Source organism: Nannospalax galili, unplaced genomic scaffold (assembly GCF_000622305.1).
Source record: "Nannospalax galili isolate Female #2095 unplaced genomic scaffold, S.galili_v1.0 scaffold225, whole genome shotgun sequence".
NCBI lineage: Eukaryota > Metazoa > Chordata > Mammalia > Rodentia > Spalacidae > Nannospalax > Nannospalax galili.
In genome coordinates this window covers 108174-126284 of record NW_008352653.1, presented here as the reverse complement: position 1 = coordinate 126284, position 18111 = coordinate 108174, and the positions used below count along the sequence as shown (strand labels likewise).

Genomic DNA, 18111 nt, shown 5'->3' with positions numbered 1-18111 from the left:
GAGGAACAGCTGACCCTCCTAAAACAAAGACCTCTAGATAGGCTGACTAGATTCACCAGAGGGGCAAGTAGTGGGGAATGGCTGGGGGTGCCGACAACACAGCAGAGAGTAGCAGGGATATCAGAGTATAAGGGCTCTAGTGAGGGGAGGGAGGCTATGGGAGGGTGCTACCTGGGACGTGGGTGTATAAATAAATAAAAGAAAAAGAAAAAAAATAATTCTTCAAACAATTTAAATTTGCTCCTTAATAATTAGTAGATGTGAAAAACATTACCATTGAAATCTAACTGATGACTGTATATCCATGCTCAGATGCCAAGGAGCTCAGAAAGTAACCAACTGTGACTAGTAATAATCAGATATATAGAGATTAGATACGCATGTGCGTCTTAGTGTCAATTGTATTAAAAATGAATTTTTTCTGTATGAAACTGTATTTTAATAATGAAATGGAGATCTTTTTTAAAGTTTAAAACCTCATTTAATTTTATGTCCTAAAGGGGTTTAGACAGAGTACAATATTGTATAACCGTATTAATGCAACTATATACCTAAAAATTTACAGCCAATTTTGAAAGAGATGCATCTTAGCTCTGGAAATCGTCATTGAATATGTCCATGCTGTTGTAACGAAATGCTTCTTCTAATTATATGGTTATTAAATAAATAATTTAAAAAATATGGTAGTCAGGTATAATCCTAGTACTCGAGAAGCTGAAGTAGATGGAGGACAAGTTCAAAACCAGCTTGGGCTACACAGTCAATTTTAGGCCATTCTGGGTTATATAAAAAAAATCATAATTTATACATACATAAAAATACACAGAGATGGAATACAAAAGCTTACATTCTCTCTTGAAACTAGTCATTTAATGTGCCTAAACCTCTGATCCGACATCTGAAAACAGATACTCTTTACTTCATATAACTATTGCCAAAATTAATAATCATATTAAGTACTTGTATAGTGCTCAATTAAATGCTAATTTTTACGATAAATGCAAAGAATATAATATCTATTGTCACTAACTATACTAAAGCACCTCAACCACAAATTTCTCTATTGATAAATTTTCAGAAACTTAAGAGATTATTGGGGAAAAAACACATGCAAAGTTAAGAGATAATTCCATATGATAAATGCTGAAGGAATATGGGAAATAGAAAGTTAGCATCTGAATCTTACAACTGGCCAAAGTATGATGGTACATAAACTCGGGAGCTTGAGGTAGGAGGATCACAAGTCTGGGCAGGTTGGGCTACACAGCAAGTTCCAGGGCAGTCTCACTACATAATGAGACCCAGTCTCAAAAACAAATAAGCAGAACACCATAATTACAGTTATAGTTTAAAACACACCAGGCCAGAAGTGGTGGTGCAAGCTTTTAATCCCAGCACTTGTGAGGCAGAGGCAGGCAGATCTCTGTGTGTTCGAGGCTATCCTGATCTACAGAGCAAGTTCCAGGCCAGCTGGGGCTACAGGGAGACCCTGTCTCAAAAAGACAAAACAAAACAAAACAAAAACAAAAGGACCAAAATCAGTAAGTGAACATTTTGAAGACAAATATTTCACAGTGTCAGAGTATGTACCCCTAAGAAATTTACTAATCTACAAAGGGGGTGAGAACTTTATAGTAGGGACAGTCTGACAGACAATACTATAGTCAAATGTTCAAGATTATATCACCATTAGGGGTTGGAGAGATAGCTCAGTGGTTTAAGAGCACTGGCTACTCTTGCAGAGGACCCGGGTTCAATTCCCAGCACCCACAAGGCAACTAACAACCATCTGTAACTCCAGTTCCAGGAGATCAGCAATACATTCATACATATAAAATAAAAATAATAAAAAATTTTAAATATTATATCACCATTAATACATAGCAACACATGTCACCCATAATATCAAGGACTGGATGGAGGGCCATCATTTTTGTGGTATTCTTGCCAAAAATGCAATCTTGCTAGCCAAGCATGGCAGTGAATGCTACAATCCTAGCATTCAAGAAGCAGAGGGAGAAAGATTATAAATTCAAATCAGCCTGGTTTACTTAATGAGATCTGGGTCATTGTCTCAAACAAAGGCAAAAAAAAAAGAAAAGAAAAGAAAGAAAACTGATAATACCCTTCAAAAGTTCAAGGAAAACTGAAAAAAAAACAAAGAGGAAGGAGGAACAATACAAGTAAACACAGTATAGAGCCATGGATACGATCATAGAACTGAAAAAAGAATTATTAGTGATAAAATTGATAAATTCTGATTAAGTTCTATATTTTAGTTAATAGTATTATAGTATTTGTAACTCTTTTATAACTCTTATAAGTAGAAAATCATCTGAAAATAAAAAGTTGAAAAAGAAAACTAGGTATTAAAGGAATGTACCTGTTTCTTCCTACTTTTAAGCCCTATCATTTCCTTTAAACAAACCTACATTTAACAGCCATTTCATCTTTTCACTAACTCCAACCTCCAAGCCTTCTTACTACTGACTATAAACTCTCCCTACTATAAGTTTATGAAATCAGGCCTTGTCTGCTTTTTTTCCCATTGTGTCCCTAGCACTTAAAATAGGTCTGGCATATTGCAGGGAATATTAATTTGTTGAATGAACAAAAGAATGGCAACTGTAATAGACTGCTTTCATTTCTTATGCTACAATAAGAAATTAGCATAAACTCAGTGGATTAAAAGACAAACACATTATTGTCTAGGTATGGGAAACACAAGTCTACAATGAACCACAATGGACTGAAATCAGTATCAGCAGCACTATGTTTATTCTGGGGGCTCTGGGTAACTATATATTTCCTTGCCTTTTCTAGCTTTCTAGAAGCTATCTGCATCCCTTGGCTTTTTTACCTAGTCCAGCAATAGTCTCATTCCAACCTCTGCTTCTATTCTTAGATCTTTCTTTGACGACTGCCAACCTTCTTCCCTCTCTAAAGATCTTATAAAAATCATACAAGGTCTACTCAGAAGATTCAAGATAATCTCCCCATTTCTATATCTTTAACTTAATCTCATCTGCAAAGGTCCCTTTTTGGAATGTAAGATTCCAAGGATTAAGACATTCAACGTACTACATCTATCAATTTCTTTCTTTTTCTTTTTTCAGTCTATCCAACAAATAACTCAAAAATAATTTACAAAACTAGAAATTAATGCTATTTTCTAGATCAGGGTTGTTTCCTGCCACACCCATCCTTTGCCATTTTATAAAAGCAAAGTCTTTAATTTTGATCTAATAAAGTTATGTGACTTATTAAACAAAGAAGCTAGAACATATACATTTAAGCAAGCTTCATCATCCCTAGATTCAAGGTAATCTCTTTGCCATGAAACTATACTATTTCTACAGCTGGATCTGATGGAGCAGGAGGAAATAGAACTACATAGCATTATAGGGGTGGGCATTTTCTTGTATAGCTCCAACAGAATCTAGAATCATTTCTGAGAGGATCATAAAACTATTTTAAGAACAAAATTAAGTGATTTAGAGTAAATATGTCAAAAACTTACATTTTTCATAAATAAATTGTTGAATCTAATTCAAAATGTTCCTGCCTCCAATCTCCCAAGTGCTGGGGATTACAGGTATGCAGCACCATGCCTGTTGCTTATACTGTACTATTTTGAATATATTTATTCTAATAAAAGTATATTAGAGTGCTCACTCAACATGTTAATCTGCTATGATCTATTGTACCTATTTTTGTTCTTGCTGCTGTTTTTGTTTTGTCTTGTTTTTCAGGGCCATCTTTAGTTTAGTTCACAGACTCTAGCTAGAGTTGGTGCTATTTGAAGGAGGCCTGGGTTTTGGATGTAGCTCAGAGTACATCCTTAGCTTGAATGAAGTCCTGAGTTCAGTCCCCAAAACTGCAAACTGGGCATGGTGATATATGTCTCTAATCTCAGCCCTTGGGAGGTAGAGGGAAGAGGATCAGAAGTTCAAGGTCATCCTGAGCTACACAGTGAGGTGAGGCTAGAATACATGAGAATAAAATAAATAGAATAAATTTCCTACACTTAGACTAAATTCCAATCTATGCCAACCAATAGCACCTTATAATGGGTAGAATCAGGGTATTTTATAGACACATTCAAAGAGATCATTGAATTTGAACAGCTATATATAATTATTGACTTTATTCAATCTTATTTTATGTGGGTTTTTTTAGGTAGGGTCTCATGTAGCCCAAGCTGTAGCAAGGATGACCTTGAACTTCTTATCTTCCTGCCACCACCTACCCAATACTGGGATTACAGGCATTTGCCATCATGCCTGCTATATGTGGTGCTGAGGCTTGACTCCAAGGCTTTGTTTGTGCACGACAGGTAAGCACTATACCAAATTGAGCCATATACCCAGTCCCAATATTAATTTTAAGCATCCTATAGGAATGTTGAGCATTTTTTATGAGTTGACTGAGGTTACCAAGATTTGTTCTTATATTTGACTTAATCTGCTTGAAACTCTTCTCATTGTAATACATTCTGTGATGTTCTTTTCCTCATTAGTTAATAGTACTATATAAAAACATCTATCATAGAACTAAACATCTAGATAATTTAGTCATTCTCCCATTTCTTTCTTTCTCCTCTCTAAGCACACTTGAGCTGACTAATCTCAAAAGATTCTTGTAATTTCACTTTGATGTAATTTTAAAGGCATGAGGACAGACTATCAATAAAGGTTATCAAAGATTAAGAAAAATCTTTCCTATTCTGAAAAAAATCACATACATTTCACAAGTTTTTTTTTGAGACAGGCTCTCCTTATGTCCTGGAACTCCCCATGCATACCAGGTTGGCCTTGATCTCACAGAGATCCACCTGCCTCTGCCTCCCAAGTGCTGGGATTAAAGGCATACACCTCCACACCTGGCAAATTTCACAAGTTTGTTTTTTTTAAAGAAAGAAATAAAAAGTAGATACCATAATAAATATATTCCTATGATATACCTTAGTATGTAGTGTAATAATCAATCAATGAGGCACATATTTATTAAGTTCTCAACATGTGATATTAGTAAGAATTTTGGGAATTTTCCAAAGCCAATAAGAAAATTTTCTTGAAGAATATTATAATATAGACTTTTTCCTTTTAAACAGGGAAGAAAACCAGTCATGGTGACATATGCCTGTAACCTTAGAACTAGAGAGGCTGAGGCAAAAGAGCATCAATTTGATGCCAGCCTAGGCAACATAATGAATTCAGGGCCAGCCTGGGCTACATTGAAGAGGCTATCTCAAAAGAACAGAAAAATAACTGGAGATGTAGCTCAGTAGGAGTACATATGCCTAGCATTTGCAAGGGCATATGGGTTTGCTCTCTAGCAATACAAGAGAGAGGGAGGGAGGGAGGGAGGCAGATGGATGGATGGATGGATGGAAGGAAGGAAGGAAGGAAGGAAGGAAGGAAGGAAGGAAGGAAGGAAATATATAAAGAGGAGTGTAAGGGATGTATCTCAATGGCAAAATCCTTGTCTCAGGCCCTGAATTCAATCCCAACACAGCAAAATTTAAATTAAAATAAAATGAAATAGAGCTGGGGATGTGCTTCAGTGGTAGAGTACTTGCCTAGCACAAGGCTCTGGATTCAACCCTCAGCACTGTCAATGAAAAAAATAACAAACAGGGGTAGGGACCTCAAGGGCAAAAAAAAATTTTTAATGTTTGCTGTGAGCTTCTAACAGGATCTAGACAGGAACATGATTTTTAGAAGGTGGAGGAAGGGCCTTTTACTTTTTTAATCCATGACATATTTTCATCCTGGATAACTCAGGTGGCCAGGCCAGCTAAAACTGGAATTTATTAAAACCAAGAAAATTATATACCCACCTGTAGCTCACACCAAGCAACCTCAACCCATGTTTCAGTGTCCAGTCCTTTATAGACTGTTTTAAATGCTCCTCTTCCCAGTTCTATATCAAATTTCAGGAACCTGCCACTAGGGGAAGTTGCTACAGCCTTCATTTCTGCTTCTTCTTCTATTTCCTTTTCATTTTTCTCCTTGATGCAATCTTTTGAGGATTCTGAGGTTGCCTTTGAACACTGCTCATATTTAACTTCTTGTCCACCTCTTAGCACATTTGTAGGAAGTTTATCTACTCTTGAAATATTTGCTGCAGCTTTTATTCTCACATCTCTGGGGGAAGATTCAGCAACTTTGTCATCTTCCGTCATCTCAACACTCTTTCGGAAAAATCTCTTTCTTTCAGTGGTTTCCCAAGAAGCAGAGAAGGTGTTGGGTTTTTCCTTTAGTCTACCTTCTACAGTCAAAGTTACAGCAACCTGGGCAACTCTGTTTTCAAAAGAAACTCCATCAGGTTTCTCAGAATCTTCTGTGCTAGTTGGCTCCCCTGAATCAGTGGCCATTGTAACTAAGGTTGGCACTAAAGTTTTTTCCTGTTCCACTCTTCACTGTACTTACATCTCAGGTATCACAATAATCAGAACAGACTTCCTTTTATGTAGTCATATATTCCCATAGCAACCTGAAAGGGGAAAAGGAATATTTTTAAAAATCACACTACAATGGAAATCATTAAGGAAAAAACAGGTTACCTGACTTTTAATCCTTTTTTCCTTAATAAGAAGTTTATTCATTTTTCTGTACAACTTAGCAACTAGTAGACTCCAGAGACTACGTCTTCTTTACTACTATAGCTACAAGTACCTAGAATACCACTTGGTATATAGTTCAATCTATCGATCCACCAAATTCAATACAAGTGCCCGTATCCTGAATTCACTTGGCTACAAGGTAATACACACAGTAAGTAAAACCACCACATGATTTCCAGGACATTTTTGTCTAAAATTCTGGAATTCATCCAATAGTAGTTTCTTTAATTGTGGTAATATATGTACGTATAGTAAAAGTTTATCATTTTGTCTATACTAATATAGTCCAAGTGTATTAATACATTCACAATGTTATGCTATCATTACTTCTTTTTTTAAAAAAAATCTATTGTTTGGGGAGGAGCGGCTCTCTCCTTCCACCTTTATGTGGATTCCAGGGATTCAACTCAGATTGTCAGGTTTGCACAGCAAAGACTTTACCCACTGGGCCCTCTTGTTGGCCCTATCATCTGTTCCCAAAATTCTTTCAGCATCTCTAACTAAAATCTGTACTCAGAGAAAAATTCCATATCCAACTGGGTGCTATAGCATGCACCCGTCATAGTTACTCAGGAAGCTGAGGCTGGAGGATTGCTTGAGCCCCAAGAGTTCCAGACCAGCTTAGATACATAGCCAAATCAACTTCTTTAAAAAAAATTATCATTTTTATGTGTATGAGTGTATTGCCTGTGTGTAGGTAAGTGCACCCATGTTGTGAAAAGCCCACGAGGACAGAAGAGGCCATCGGATCCCCTGGAACTGGAGTTACGGACAGTTGTTAGCTGCTATGTGGGTACTGGGATTCAAACCCGGGTCTTCTGCAAGAACAACCAGTGTTCTTAACTGCTGAGCCATTTCTCCAGCCCCCACATAACCAATTTCTAAAAAGGAAGAAAAGCAGTTTTTAGAGGGTTAAGAGTGTGGCTCAGTAGCAAAGTGAATGCTTAGTGTGCACAAGACTCTGGGTTTGATCCCCAGAACTACCAAAGAAAAGTCTTACTCATAAGTAACTCAGGAAACCTCAATTCTACTTTTCAGTTTATTTATTCTAGATAATTCACATAAGTGGACACATACAACATTTGTCCTTTTGTGTCTAGCTTATTTCATCTGGCATAATATTTTCATTTCTTTTTAAGTTTGGACAATGTTTCACTGTATACGCATATCAAATTTTGTTTATTCATTTGTCAATGCATTGAACAGTTCCCACTCTTTGTTTGAGACAAGGTTTCACTCAGTAGCCCAGGGTAGCCTTGAATTCTCAATAATCCTTTTCTGCCTCAGCCTCCTGAGTGCTGAAGTTACAAGCATGAGCTGTAATTTCCTGGCTTGTTCCCACAATTTGATTACTATGGATAACGCTGCTATGAACATCCAATTGTAGTTTCAAAGACTACAAATACTTATCTATGAGCTTGCTTTTAGCTTTTAACAGAAACTATGAAATATTAATATATTATATTTATTATAGCAAGATGGACTCAAAACCATATATCTTTTAAATCCAGCACTAAAATGTACAGGAATATGCCTTAGAACATAGTCAAGAATCTGTAGTAATTTAATATCCAGAATATATAAAGAACTTAAAAATGAATCTTGAGGATTGGGGAGACAGCTCAGTTGGTAGTTCTCAAAGAAGTGCAGGGGCTGGAGAGATGGCTTAATGGTTAAGAGCACTTGCTGCTCTTGCAGAGAACCGGGGTATGTTCCCAGCACCCACAAGGTGGCTAACAACAGTCTGTAACTCCAATTCCAGGGGATCTGATGCCCTCCTCTGGCCTCTGTGAACACTGAACACATACATGGGTACACTTAAATGCATGTAGGCAAAACACTTATACACATAAAAATAAATAAAAGAAGTACAAATGACTAATAAATACATGAAAAAATATTCAACATCTTTAGCCATCAGGAAAATTAAAATCAAAACTACATCAAGATTCTATCTCACCAAGTAAAATAAGCTATCATCAAGAAAATACAAAACAAATTGTGAAGATGGGGGGGGTGTTATACATTGGCCATAGGAATGTAAATTAGACCAGTCACTATGGAAATCAGTATGGTGGTTCCTCAAAAATTAAAAATAGAACTACCACATGATCCAACTATAAGATTTCTGGGTATATAAAAAGATATGCAACAAAGTCATCTTACTCTATACTAAGCATGGTGGTACACACTTGTAATCCCAGTACATAGGAGGCAGAGGTAGGAAGATATAGAGTTTGAGGCTAGCCTGGGCTGCATAGTGATAGTGTCTCAAAAAAATAAGGGAGGGAAAGCATGTTTTCCTCCTTACTACTATCACATATTGCAAAAGCTAATCCTATGCACCTGCTATTATGATATATGCATTATAAGGCACAAATTTCAAGACCAATGTGTATCACTTATTTTCAAATGACTCAGCAAATACATACATATATACATATATTCATATATCCACCTACTAAGATATCAAGAAGGCATAGTAAAAGCACTATCAATTAGGAATCCAGGTGAAGAGTGCAGTTACATTGCACTACATTGCTACTTTAATGCAGGTTTGAGATTTTTCAAAAAAAGATTTCAGGGAGTTTAGGAGGTGGCTTTTACCAGGCAAGTGCTTGCAGGGCAAGCATGGGGAACCTGAGTTCAGATCACCAGCACCCATGTAAAAGCCGGGTATGGCAATGTGTACCTATAATTCCAGGGCTGGGGAGGCAGAGATCGAAGAATCCTTGGGGGCTTGCTGGTCAGCCACAGTGGTCAAACCAGTGAGCTCCAGTGTCTCAAAAAATAAAGTGGAGAGCAACTAAGGAAAACACTGCATGTCAACATCTATTCTCCACATAATACGGGAACACACATGCACGTGCATCTGTATACACACATGCACATACACAAGAATATGTACACATATACACACAAATAATTCGATATTCAGACAAAGCTAATTTATATTGCTTAGAAGTAGAAATGTGGGTATTAAAACAATAAAGAAAATATCAAAATTCAGGATGATGCTATCTCTGAGAAGATGAGCTCGTGAGGAAAGGGGGCCTCATAGGCACTTCTGATGCTGGCACTTTCTTCACTTGGGTATAAAGGTATGAACTTTCTTTTATTTTTACATTTATTCCCCCTCACTTGGGGGGGGAATACATGCATGCCAACGCACATACGTGGAGTCAATTTGCTCTTTCCATCATATGGGTCCTGGGGACAGAACTCAAGGTGTCAGGTTTGGTGGCAGGTGCCACCGAGAATCTTGCTAGCCCCTTAACTATCTTTTATAATCATTTATTAAATTATGTATAAATTCTATACATTTTTCAAAATGTATATCTCACGAGAGGAAAAAGGTTAAAAACATGATGAGGAATATGAAATACTTTCCAAGAATAATAGGTATAATTTGGCTAAACATGCTAATAAAAATAAATAGGTATTGCTTTGTAACATGCAAATTTAAGTAAGGGGTCTTTTGCTAAGTGGACTGCTTACTTGACAACAATCTATCAAAAGGTACTTACCATGGACAAATTTTTAAGGCTGGCTCTAATAATTTCATATTATTTTTACACATAGTTCTGATACAATCACCAATTCAGAATCTTGTTCAGTTTGATGTTCGGTAATACATTCTTCTAAATAATTCCCATAGTGTTAGAACATAATGTGCATTTTGGCAGATATCCTAATATATTCAACTTAAAATTTTATCAGAGATCCATACTTCTCATTCTCAACTTAAAATGGATCAAAGACTTTAACGTAAGACGTGAAACTCTGAGAGGAAATATAGGTAAAGCACTTAGAAATATAGGCAAGGACTTTCTGGAAAGGAGCTTAACAGCATAAGAAATCATCTTAGGAAGTGACAAATGAGATTACATAAAATTAAAATGCTTCTGTACAACAAAGGAAACAAACACCAGAGTGAAGAGACAGGTTACATAATGAAAAAAGAATCTTTGCCAATTGTATAACATATAGAGAATTAATATCTAGAATATAGAAAGAACTGTAAAAAATAAATACCAAAACCCCCTAAATCATTCAATTAATAGGCTAATGAACTGAATAGACTGTTCTCAAAAGAAGAATACAAATGGTCAATATAGAAAAAAAAACTTTCACATCCTTAGCCATCAGTTAAATACCATCTCACTCCAGTTAGAATACCTATCATCAAGAAAATGTTAAAATAAAAGCCTACCAAGTTTCCAGGTCCTGTGTGCTTGCTTGATATGACTGACCATGCAACATACCCTTTTGAAAAAGTAAAATCTGCCTTGCCAAATTACCAAAATAAAATAAAATAAATGTTGATGAAAATGTAGGTGAAAGGGACCCGTGTGTGTGTGTGTGTGCGTGTGTGTGTGTGTGCGTGTGTGCGCGCGCACACACATTGCTGGTGGGAATGAAAACTTAGCACATGTTCTATATGTTATGTAGGTAAAATACTGAATACTATCTTTTGTAAACATTTAATTCATTTTTTGGATTTTGATAATGGTTATATTTGTTGTAGTGGGTAGGTAAGCCTATTTGTGCACATGTGTATGCAGGTGAGTGTGCTTGTGTATAAGCAAGTGGAGACCACTGGTCTCCAAACCTGGTGTTTGTAAGGCCTAGAACCAGTCATGTTGCTTTCCAGAACTCACCACTGCAACTACAACCACCTCATCCCGGTTCAAGAAATAACTTCCCAAAAGGCACAATTTGTCATGAAGTTTTATTAAGAGTTAAGTCAAAGTACCAAGAAATCAATTTTCAACCAGGCATGATGGGACACTCCTATAATCCTTGCTCTGAGGAGGCAGGGAGACTACTGTAATTTACTGGGCTGGGGTGTAACTAACTCAGGAGGTAGAATGCTTATCTAGCATGAAAAAGCCCTGGGTATGATCCCTGGCACTATATAAACCAGGCTTGGTGGTGCATACCTATAGTCACAACACTCCGGAGGTGGAGGTAGAAATGGAGGCAGGAGGATCAAGGTTAAAGTCATCCTCAGCTACATAATGAGTTCTAGCCTAGGCTACATGAGACCATGTCTCCAAAAAAAAAAAAAAACCCAACTAACTACATTATTAAGATAGTATTTCCAGTATAATAAAATAAAGCAAAGCCGGGCATGGTAGTGCATGCCTTTAATCCCAGCACTCAGGAGGCAGAGGCAGGCAGATCTCTCTGAGGCCAGACTGGTCTATATAGTGAGTTTCCAGGATAGCTGGGGCTACAGGGAGACCCTGTCTCAAAAAGACCAGAAAAAAAGAAAAAAAAAGCAAAAGCAAGATAGCATATATAGTACTGCCATAAGGGAAGATGTACAGATAAATTGAAATACTTTAAATATAAACCTCTATATCAATGATCAAATAATTTTCATAAAGATGCCAAGAAAATTGAAGAGACAGAGAATAGTCTGTCTAATAACTGATGCTAGGTCAATTGAGTATCTATGTACAAAAGTTGAAGTTAGACCACCTAGCAAGGTTTCCTGGAAAAGGCATCTGAATTGTGTCTCAAAATAAAAAATTTAAATGATCCAGGCAAAGAAATATAACAAGCAAAGGCATGAAACAGCATGGAATAAGGATGTGAGTGGCTTAGGCCAGATGAGGTAGTACATGTCTTTAATCCCAGCCCTCCCGAGGCAGAGGCAGGTGGATCTCTGAGTTTGAGAAGCAAGTTCCAGGCCAGCAAGGAAGGCATAGTGAGACCATGTCTCAAAAAACAAAAACAATAAAGACAAAGAATGTGATTGGCACCATGAGCAGTTTATTTGCATTACTAAAAGCAAGCAGCTGAGGACAAAGGGGCAGTTAGTCACTAAGAACCTTCCATACAGTGTTAGAGAGAACAATTTAGTATTGTTTACTTGGTTTTTTTTTGTTGTTGTTGTTACTGTTTTGAGACACAGTCTCATGTATCTCAGGCTGGCCTACAATTTACTGTGTAGATTAAAGTTGGCTTGAACTCCTGAACCTCCAACCCCCACAAGTGCTGGGATTGCAGGCCTGTACTCCCATTCCCAGCATAAAACAAGGAGACCAATTAAAAAGCTCCTGCAGCCAGGTGTGGTGGCTCATGCCTTTAATCCCAGCACTTGGGAGGCAGAGCCAGGTGGATCTCTGTGAGTTCAAGGCCAGCCTGCTCTACATAGTGAGTTCCAGGTCAGCTGGGGCTCTAGGGAGACCCTGTCTCAAAAAGATAAAAAAATAAAAAGCTCCTGTAATCATCTAAAAAGGCTTGACAGCAGTGGCAGAAGGAATACATTCAAGATACATTATGGGGCAGGAGGGTCCTGCCCTGCCCACACTGTTCTTTTCGGTACATTAAATAAATTCACTTTTCCTTAAAAAAGATAAACTATGAAGTATAAATTCAACATATACTACTATAATTTGAAGGATACTGAAGAATCTGATGAGAACTCCCAGAAACTAGCCAACAAGATGGTGCTACTAGGACATATCTGTGTTAGTATAAGAGCTAAGAATGAAATTAAGAACTCAAAGTGATCTCTGAGGTTACACTGCCAAATCAATAGACCTCTAATGTCACTTAATAAGATTAGCATTCCTACAAATGAAAACAAATAGCAAAGCCTTCAATAGATTTTTTCCTTTTTTGGTTTTTTTTTTCAGTTTTTATTTATTATTTTTATTTTATGTGTATGTGTGTATTGCTTCCATGTATGTAAGTGCACCCATGTCGTGCAATGCCTGTGGAGCACAGAAGAGGGTGTCAGATCCCCTGTAACTGGAGTTACGGCAGTTGTTAGCCACCATGTGGGTGCTGGGATTCAAACCCAGATCTTCTGTAAGAGCAGCCAGCTCCCTTAACCACTAAGTCAACTCTCTAGCCCCCAGAATTTATGTGCACTGCATGGTGCAAGTTCTCAGAAGCCAGGAGAGGGGCCTGATGTGGGTTCTGGTCTGAACTTGGGGCCTCTGCAAGAGCAGCACATGTTCTTAACCTCTGAGTCATCTCTCCAGCCCATTTTTTTTTGTATTTTTAACAATTATTTGTGTATGTATATATCTACGTGTGTGTGACCACGATGGTGCAAATGTGAAAGTCAGAGGACAACTTTTAAAACTCAGTTAGTTCTCTTGTTCTACCATGTACATTCCAGGGATCAAACTCAGGCTTGGCGGCCAAGCACCTTTCCTGGTTAAGCCAGGCCCTATGTTTTTGGGTTTTGTTGGTGGTGGTGGTGGTGATGGTGGTTTGTTGGTTTTCTCTCTTTAACTTTTTATTTTGAAATAAGTTTTCATATATTTTGGTTAATTTTTTATTTTATGTGTATGAGTGTATGGCCTTGCTTTTGTGTAAGTGCACCCGTGTCCTGCAATGCCTTCAGAGATCAGAAGAGGGCGTTGGATCCCCCTAAAACTGGAGTTAAGGACAGTTGCTAGTCACCATGTGGGTGCTGGGAATCAAACCCAGGTCCTCTGCAAGGGCAGCCAGTGCTCTTAACCACTGAGCCATCTCTCCAGCCCCTGGAATAATGTTTGACTTGGCAAAGAACTTTCGAGAGTATACAAAGAACGTATCACAACCTTCACCCACATTCCCTGAATGTTAACATTTTAGGTGAGATAATTTTTTAAGAATAACTATCATTATTCACTTTTTTTAACCAAACTTCACTTATGCAGAAACCTCAAGAACAGAAATCCAGAAAACAAAAATACTTCTAAGCAGCTAGAAATAGGCAAATTTGTAATTTTTTTAAAGAAAAACTTTTATATTTTTTTGTGTATAGAATTTCTTTTAAAAACTACAGGTGTGTGGTGGCACACACCTTTAATCCCAGCACTGGGGAGGCAGAGGCAGGTGGATATCTCTGAGATGGAGGCCAGCCTGGTCTACAAAGTGAGTTCCAGGCCAGCCGGGGTTACAAAGAGACCATCTCAGAAAAAAAAAAAAAATTTAATGTTCTTTTTTTTGAGACAGGGTCTCACGATATAGCCCCAGCTGGCCTGGAACTCTCTATGTAGCCCTGGCTGGCCTGGAACTCTCAAAGTAGACCAGGCTGGTCTCCATCTCAGAGAGATCCACCTGCCTCTACCTCCCAACTGCTGAGATTAAAGGCATGCACCACCACCCCTAGTTTTAAAACATTTTTCTTAAAAAATGTCCTGTAATCTCAGCTATTCAAGAGGCTGAAGAGGATCAAAAATTCAAGACCAGGGACTGGGGAGATGGTTCAGTGGTTAAGAGCACTAGCTGCTCTTGCAGAGGATCCTGGGTCAGTTCTTAGTATCCACATGGCAGCTAACAACCATCTGTAACCCAGTCCCAGAGGATCTGACACCCTCTTCTGGCCTCCACAGGCATTGTACAACATGGGTACACTTAATTACATGCACCAAAACACTAACACACATACAATAAAAATAAATAAATCTGAAAATTTTAAGAAAATTCAAGACTTTATAAAAAATTCAGGGTGATTTAGCAAAACTTTATCCTAAAATAAAAAAATAAAAAGGCTGGGGGGTAGAGGGTGTAAGTCTGTGGTAGAGCGATGATCTTGCATGTGCAAGGCCATGGGTCCAATCCTCATTACTGGAGAAAAAACCTAAAATCTTATTCATATTCTAACATTAAAATGAAAGCCCAACACCCTGTGATTATTTAAAAAAATGTTACTAGAGACAAAAAGGGATATTTTATGAGGAAACAATTATAAACATATACACATACACATTTAATGACAGTGCCCCCAAAGTACATGAAATAAAAGCTAACAAACTGAAGAAAGATATAATTCAGAAACAAAATACTCAGACAGTACTATCAAATAACCTAATGAAGCTGACATCTGTAGAACATCTTCAACAAGGACACATATGCAATGTCTCTAGAACATATACACTACACAATAAAACAGGTATCAATAAAATATGTTCTCTTCTACCACAAAAAAATTAAACTAGGGTCTGTAGCTCAGTTGATAGAGTGTTTAGTTAGCATGCAGGAAGTTCTAAGTTTGAGCCCTAGTTTATCACGTAAAGTGGGCATGGTGGTGCATGCCTATAATCTCAGCACTCAGGGGTGGAGGCAGGAAGATGAGCTCAAGGTCATTTTCCACTACAAATCAATTTCAAGACCAGTATGGGCTACATGAGCCCCTATCTCAAAAGAAGAAAGGGAGGGTTGTGAAATGGTTCAGTGAAAAAAAGGCACTTGCTACAGTACAAGCCTGGAAACCTGGGTTTGATTATCTGACCCACATGATAGTAGAAGGAGAGAACTGAACCGACTCCTGACTCCTCTTACCTCCTCATATGTGTTGTGGCATGTGTGCGTACACACACATATTATGTACACAATAATTATAAAAAAGAACTTGTTTAATCCCAGCACTCAGGAGGCAGAGGCAGGAGGATCGTTATGAGTTCAAGGCCCGGTCTACATAGTGAGTTCAGGTCAGCTGGGACTACAGGGAGACCCTGTCTCAAGAAGACAAAAAAACAAAACAAACAAAAAAAACTTGTATATAACTAATTAATGGATTTTTTTTAAAGCATGTCATAAATATTCAAATGGAATAGTACTCAACAATACAAAAGAGGGGCTGCAGAGATGGCTCAGTGGTTAAGAGCACAGGCTGTTCTTGCAGAGGACGTGGGTTCAGTCCCACATGGCAACTAACAACTGTCCATAACTCCAGTTCCAAGGGAATCTGAAGCCTTCTTCTGACTTCCATGAGCACTGCATGATGCTAGTGCAGTTACATACATGCAAGCAATACACTCATACACATAAAATAGATATTTAAATAAACAATACAAAGGAATGTCATGCATATGATGAAAGTGAGACTTGACAACATTCTGCTAAGTGAAATAAGTCAGAAGAAAAGTCTACTTACTATATAATTTTATGTGAATTGTCCAGAAAATGCCAATCTATAGAAACAGAAAATAACTAATGGTTAACTAGAGACAGAGCAAGAAGCTTGACTACAAATGAGCACATATGATCTTCGTGGGTAATAGTATACTTTAGTTATACTTTGCCTCACTGTGATAAAATACTGGACAAATAATTTAAGGGAAGAAGGATTTATTCTGGCTCACTATATCAGAATTTTCAGTCCATCATGGCAGGAAGGGCATGGTAGAGCAGGTCAGTTCACATCATGGCAGCCAAGAAACAAGAGCTAGGCATGGTGACACATGCCTTTAATCCCAGCACTCAGGATGTAGAAGCAGGTGGATCTCTGTGAATTCAAGGCCAGCCTGGTCTTTATAGTGAGACCCTGTCTCAAACAAAAATTTACAAAGACGGAATGGCTGTGATGCAGGTTTCTTTTTTCCCCCCTTTAAATGTCACGTAGGCCCCCAGCCTATAGGATGATATTGCCTGTCAAAGTACACTGAAGAGATGTGCTTCACTAATCTCTTAGGCACTTCTCAATACAATCAAGTGGACAATCAAAATTAATCACCACATGGTAATAGCTTAAAATTAGAATGCAGGGCTAGAGAAGTAGCTCAGAAGTAGAATGTATTTAGCATACTCCAGGGCCTGGGTTCAATGTTCAACATCATGAAAAACATATTAAAATAGTTTTTAAAGATGTATTTATTTTTATTTTACTTCTATGAGTATTTTGCTTGCATGTATGTATGTATACCATGTGTGTACCTGGTACCCACGGAGGCGAGAAGAGGTTGTTGGCGTCTCTGGAACTGGAATTACAGATGTTTGCAAGCTGTTATGTTGGTGCTGGGCACTGAACCAGGATCCTCTGGAAGAGCAATACGCACTCTTAACCTCCGAGCTATCTCTCTAGATCCATGAAAAACATGTTTTAAAATGTTTAAATAAAATAAGCTGAGCATGGTGGGGAATGCCTTTAATCCCAGCACTCAGGAGGCAGAGGCAGGTAGATGTCTGTGAATTCGAAACCAGCTTGGTCTACATAGCGAGTTCCAAGCCAGGTAGGGATACAGGGTGACTCTGTCTCAAAAAGACAAATAAATAAATAAATAAATAAATAAATAAATAAATAAATAAATATTGAAATGTTTAAATAAAAATAAGCCCAATGTTGTAGAACATACTTATAATCTAGGAAGATCTCAAGTTCAAGGCCAGACTGGGGTACATAGCAAAATCTAGTCTCAAAAACCAAAAGCAAGCTGGGTCTTGGTAGGCTCAGGGATGAAGATTACAAATGCAAGGAATACCTTGGCTACAGAGTGAGTTCAAGGTCAACCTGAGTAAGTTAGCAAGATCCTGCCTCAAAATAAATAGAGGGATAAGGAAGTATCTCAGTGGTAGAGTGTTTGTCCAGCATGTACGAGGTCTTTGGTTCAATCCTCAATACCAAAAAAAAGCAACAGTAAAGGAGTAATTGGAAGAGATCAAATTATCCCTTTTTGCAGATGATATATTATATCTAAGAGATGCCAAAAATTCCACCAGAAAACTCCTAGAAATTATTAACACATTCATTA

General features: G+C 37.7%; 1 protein-coding gene across 3 annotated transcripts in view; it reads right to left on the bottom strand.

Annotated features, from left to right (window-relative positions):
- The window catches only part of Wnk3 (WNK lysine deficient protein kinase 3), a 201598-nt gene that overhangs the window by 170736 nt on the left and 12751 nt on the right, over nt 1-18111 (bottom strand). For all 3 annotated transcript variants that reach the window (XM_029554369.1, XM_029554370.1, XM_029554371.1), the window contains exon 2: nt 5843-6498. In XM_029554369.1, coding sequence (XP_029410229.1) covers nt 5843-6379 — 537 coding nt within the window. In that variant the 5' untranslated portion in view covers nt 6380-6498. The remainder of the gene's footprint in view (nt 1-5842; nt 6499-18111) is intronic.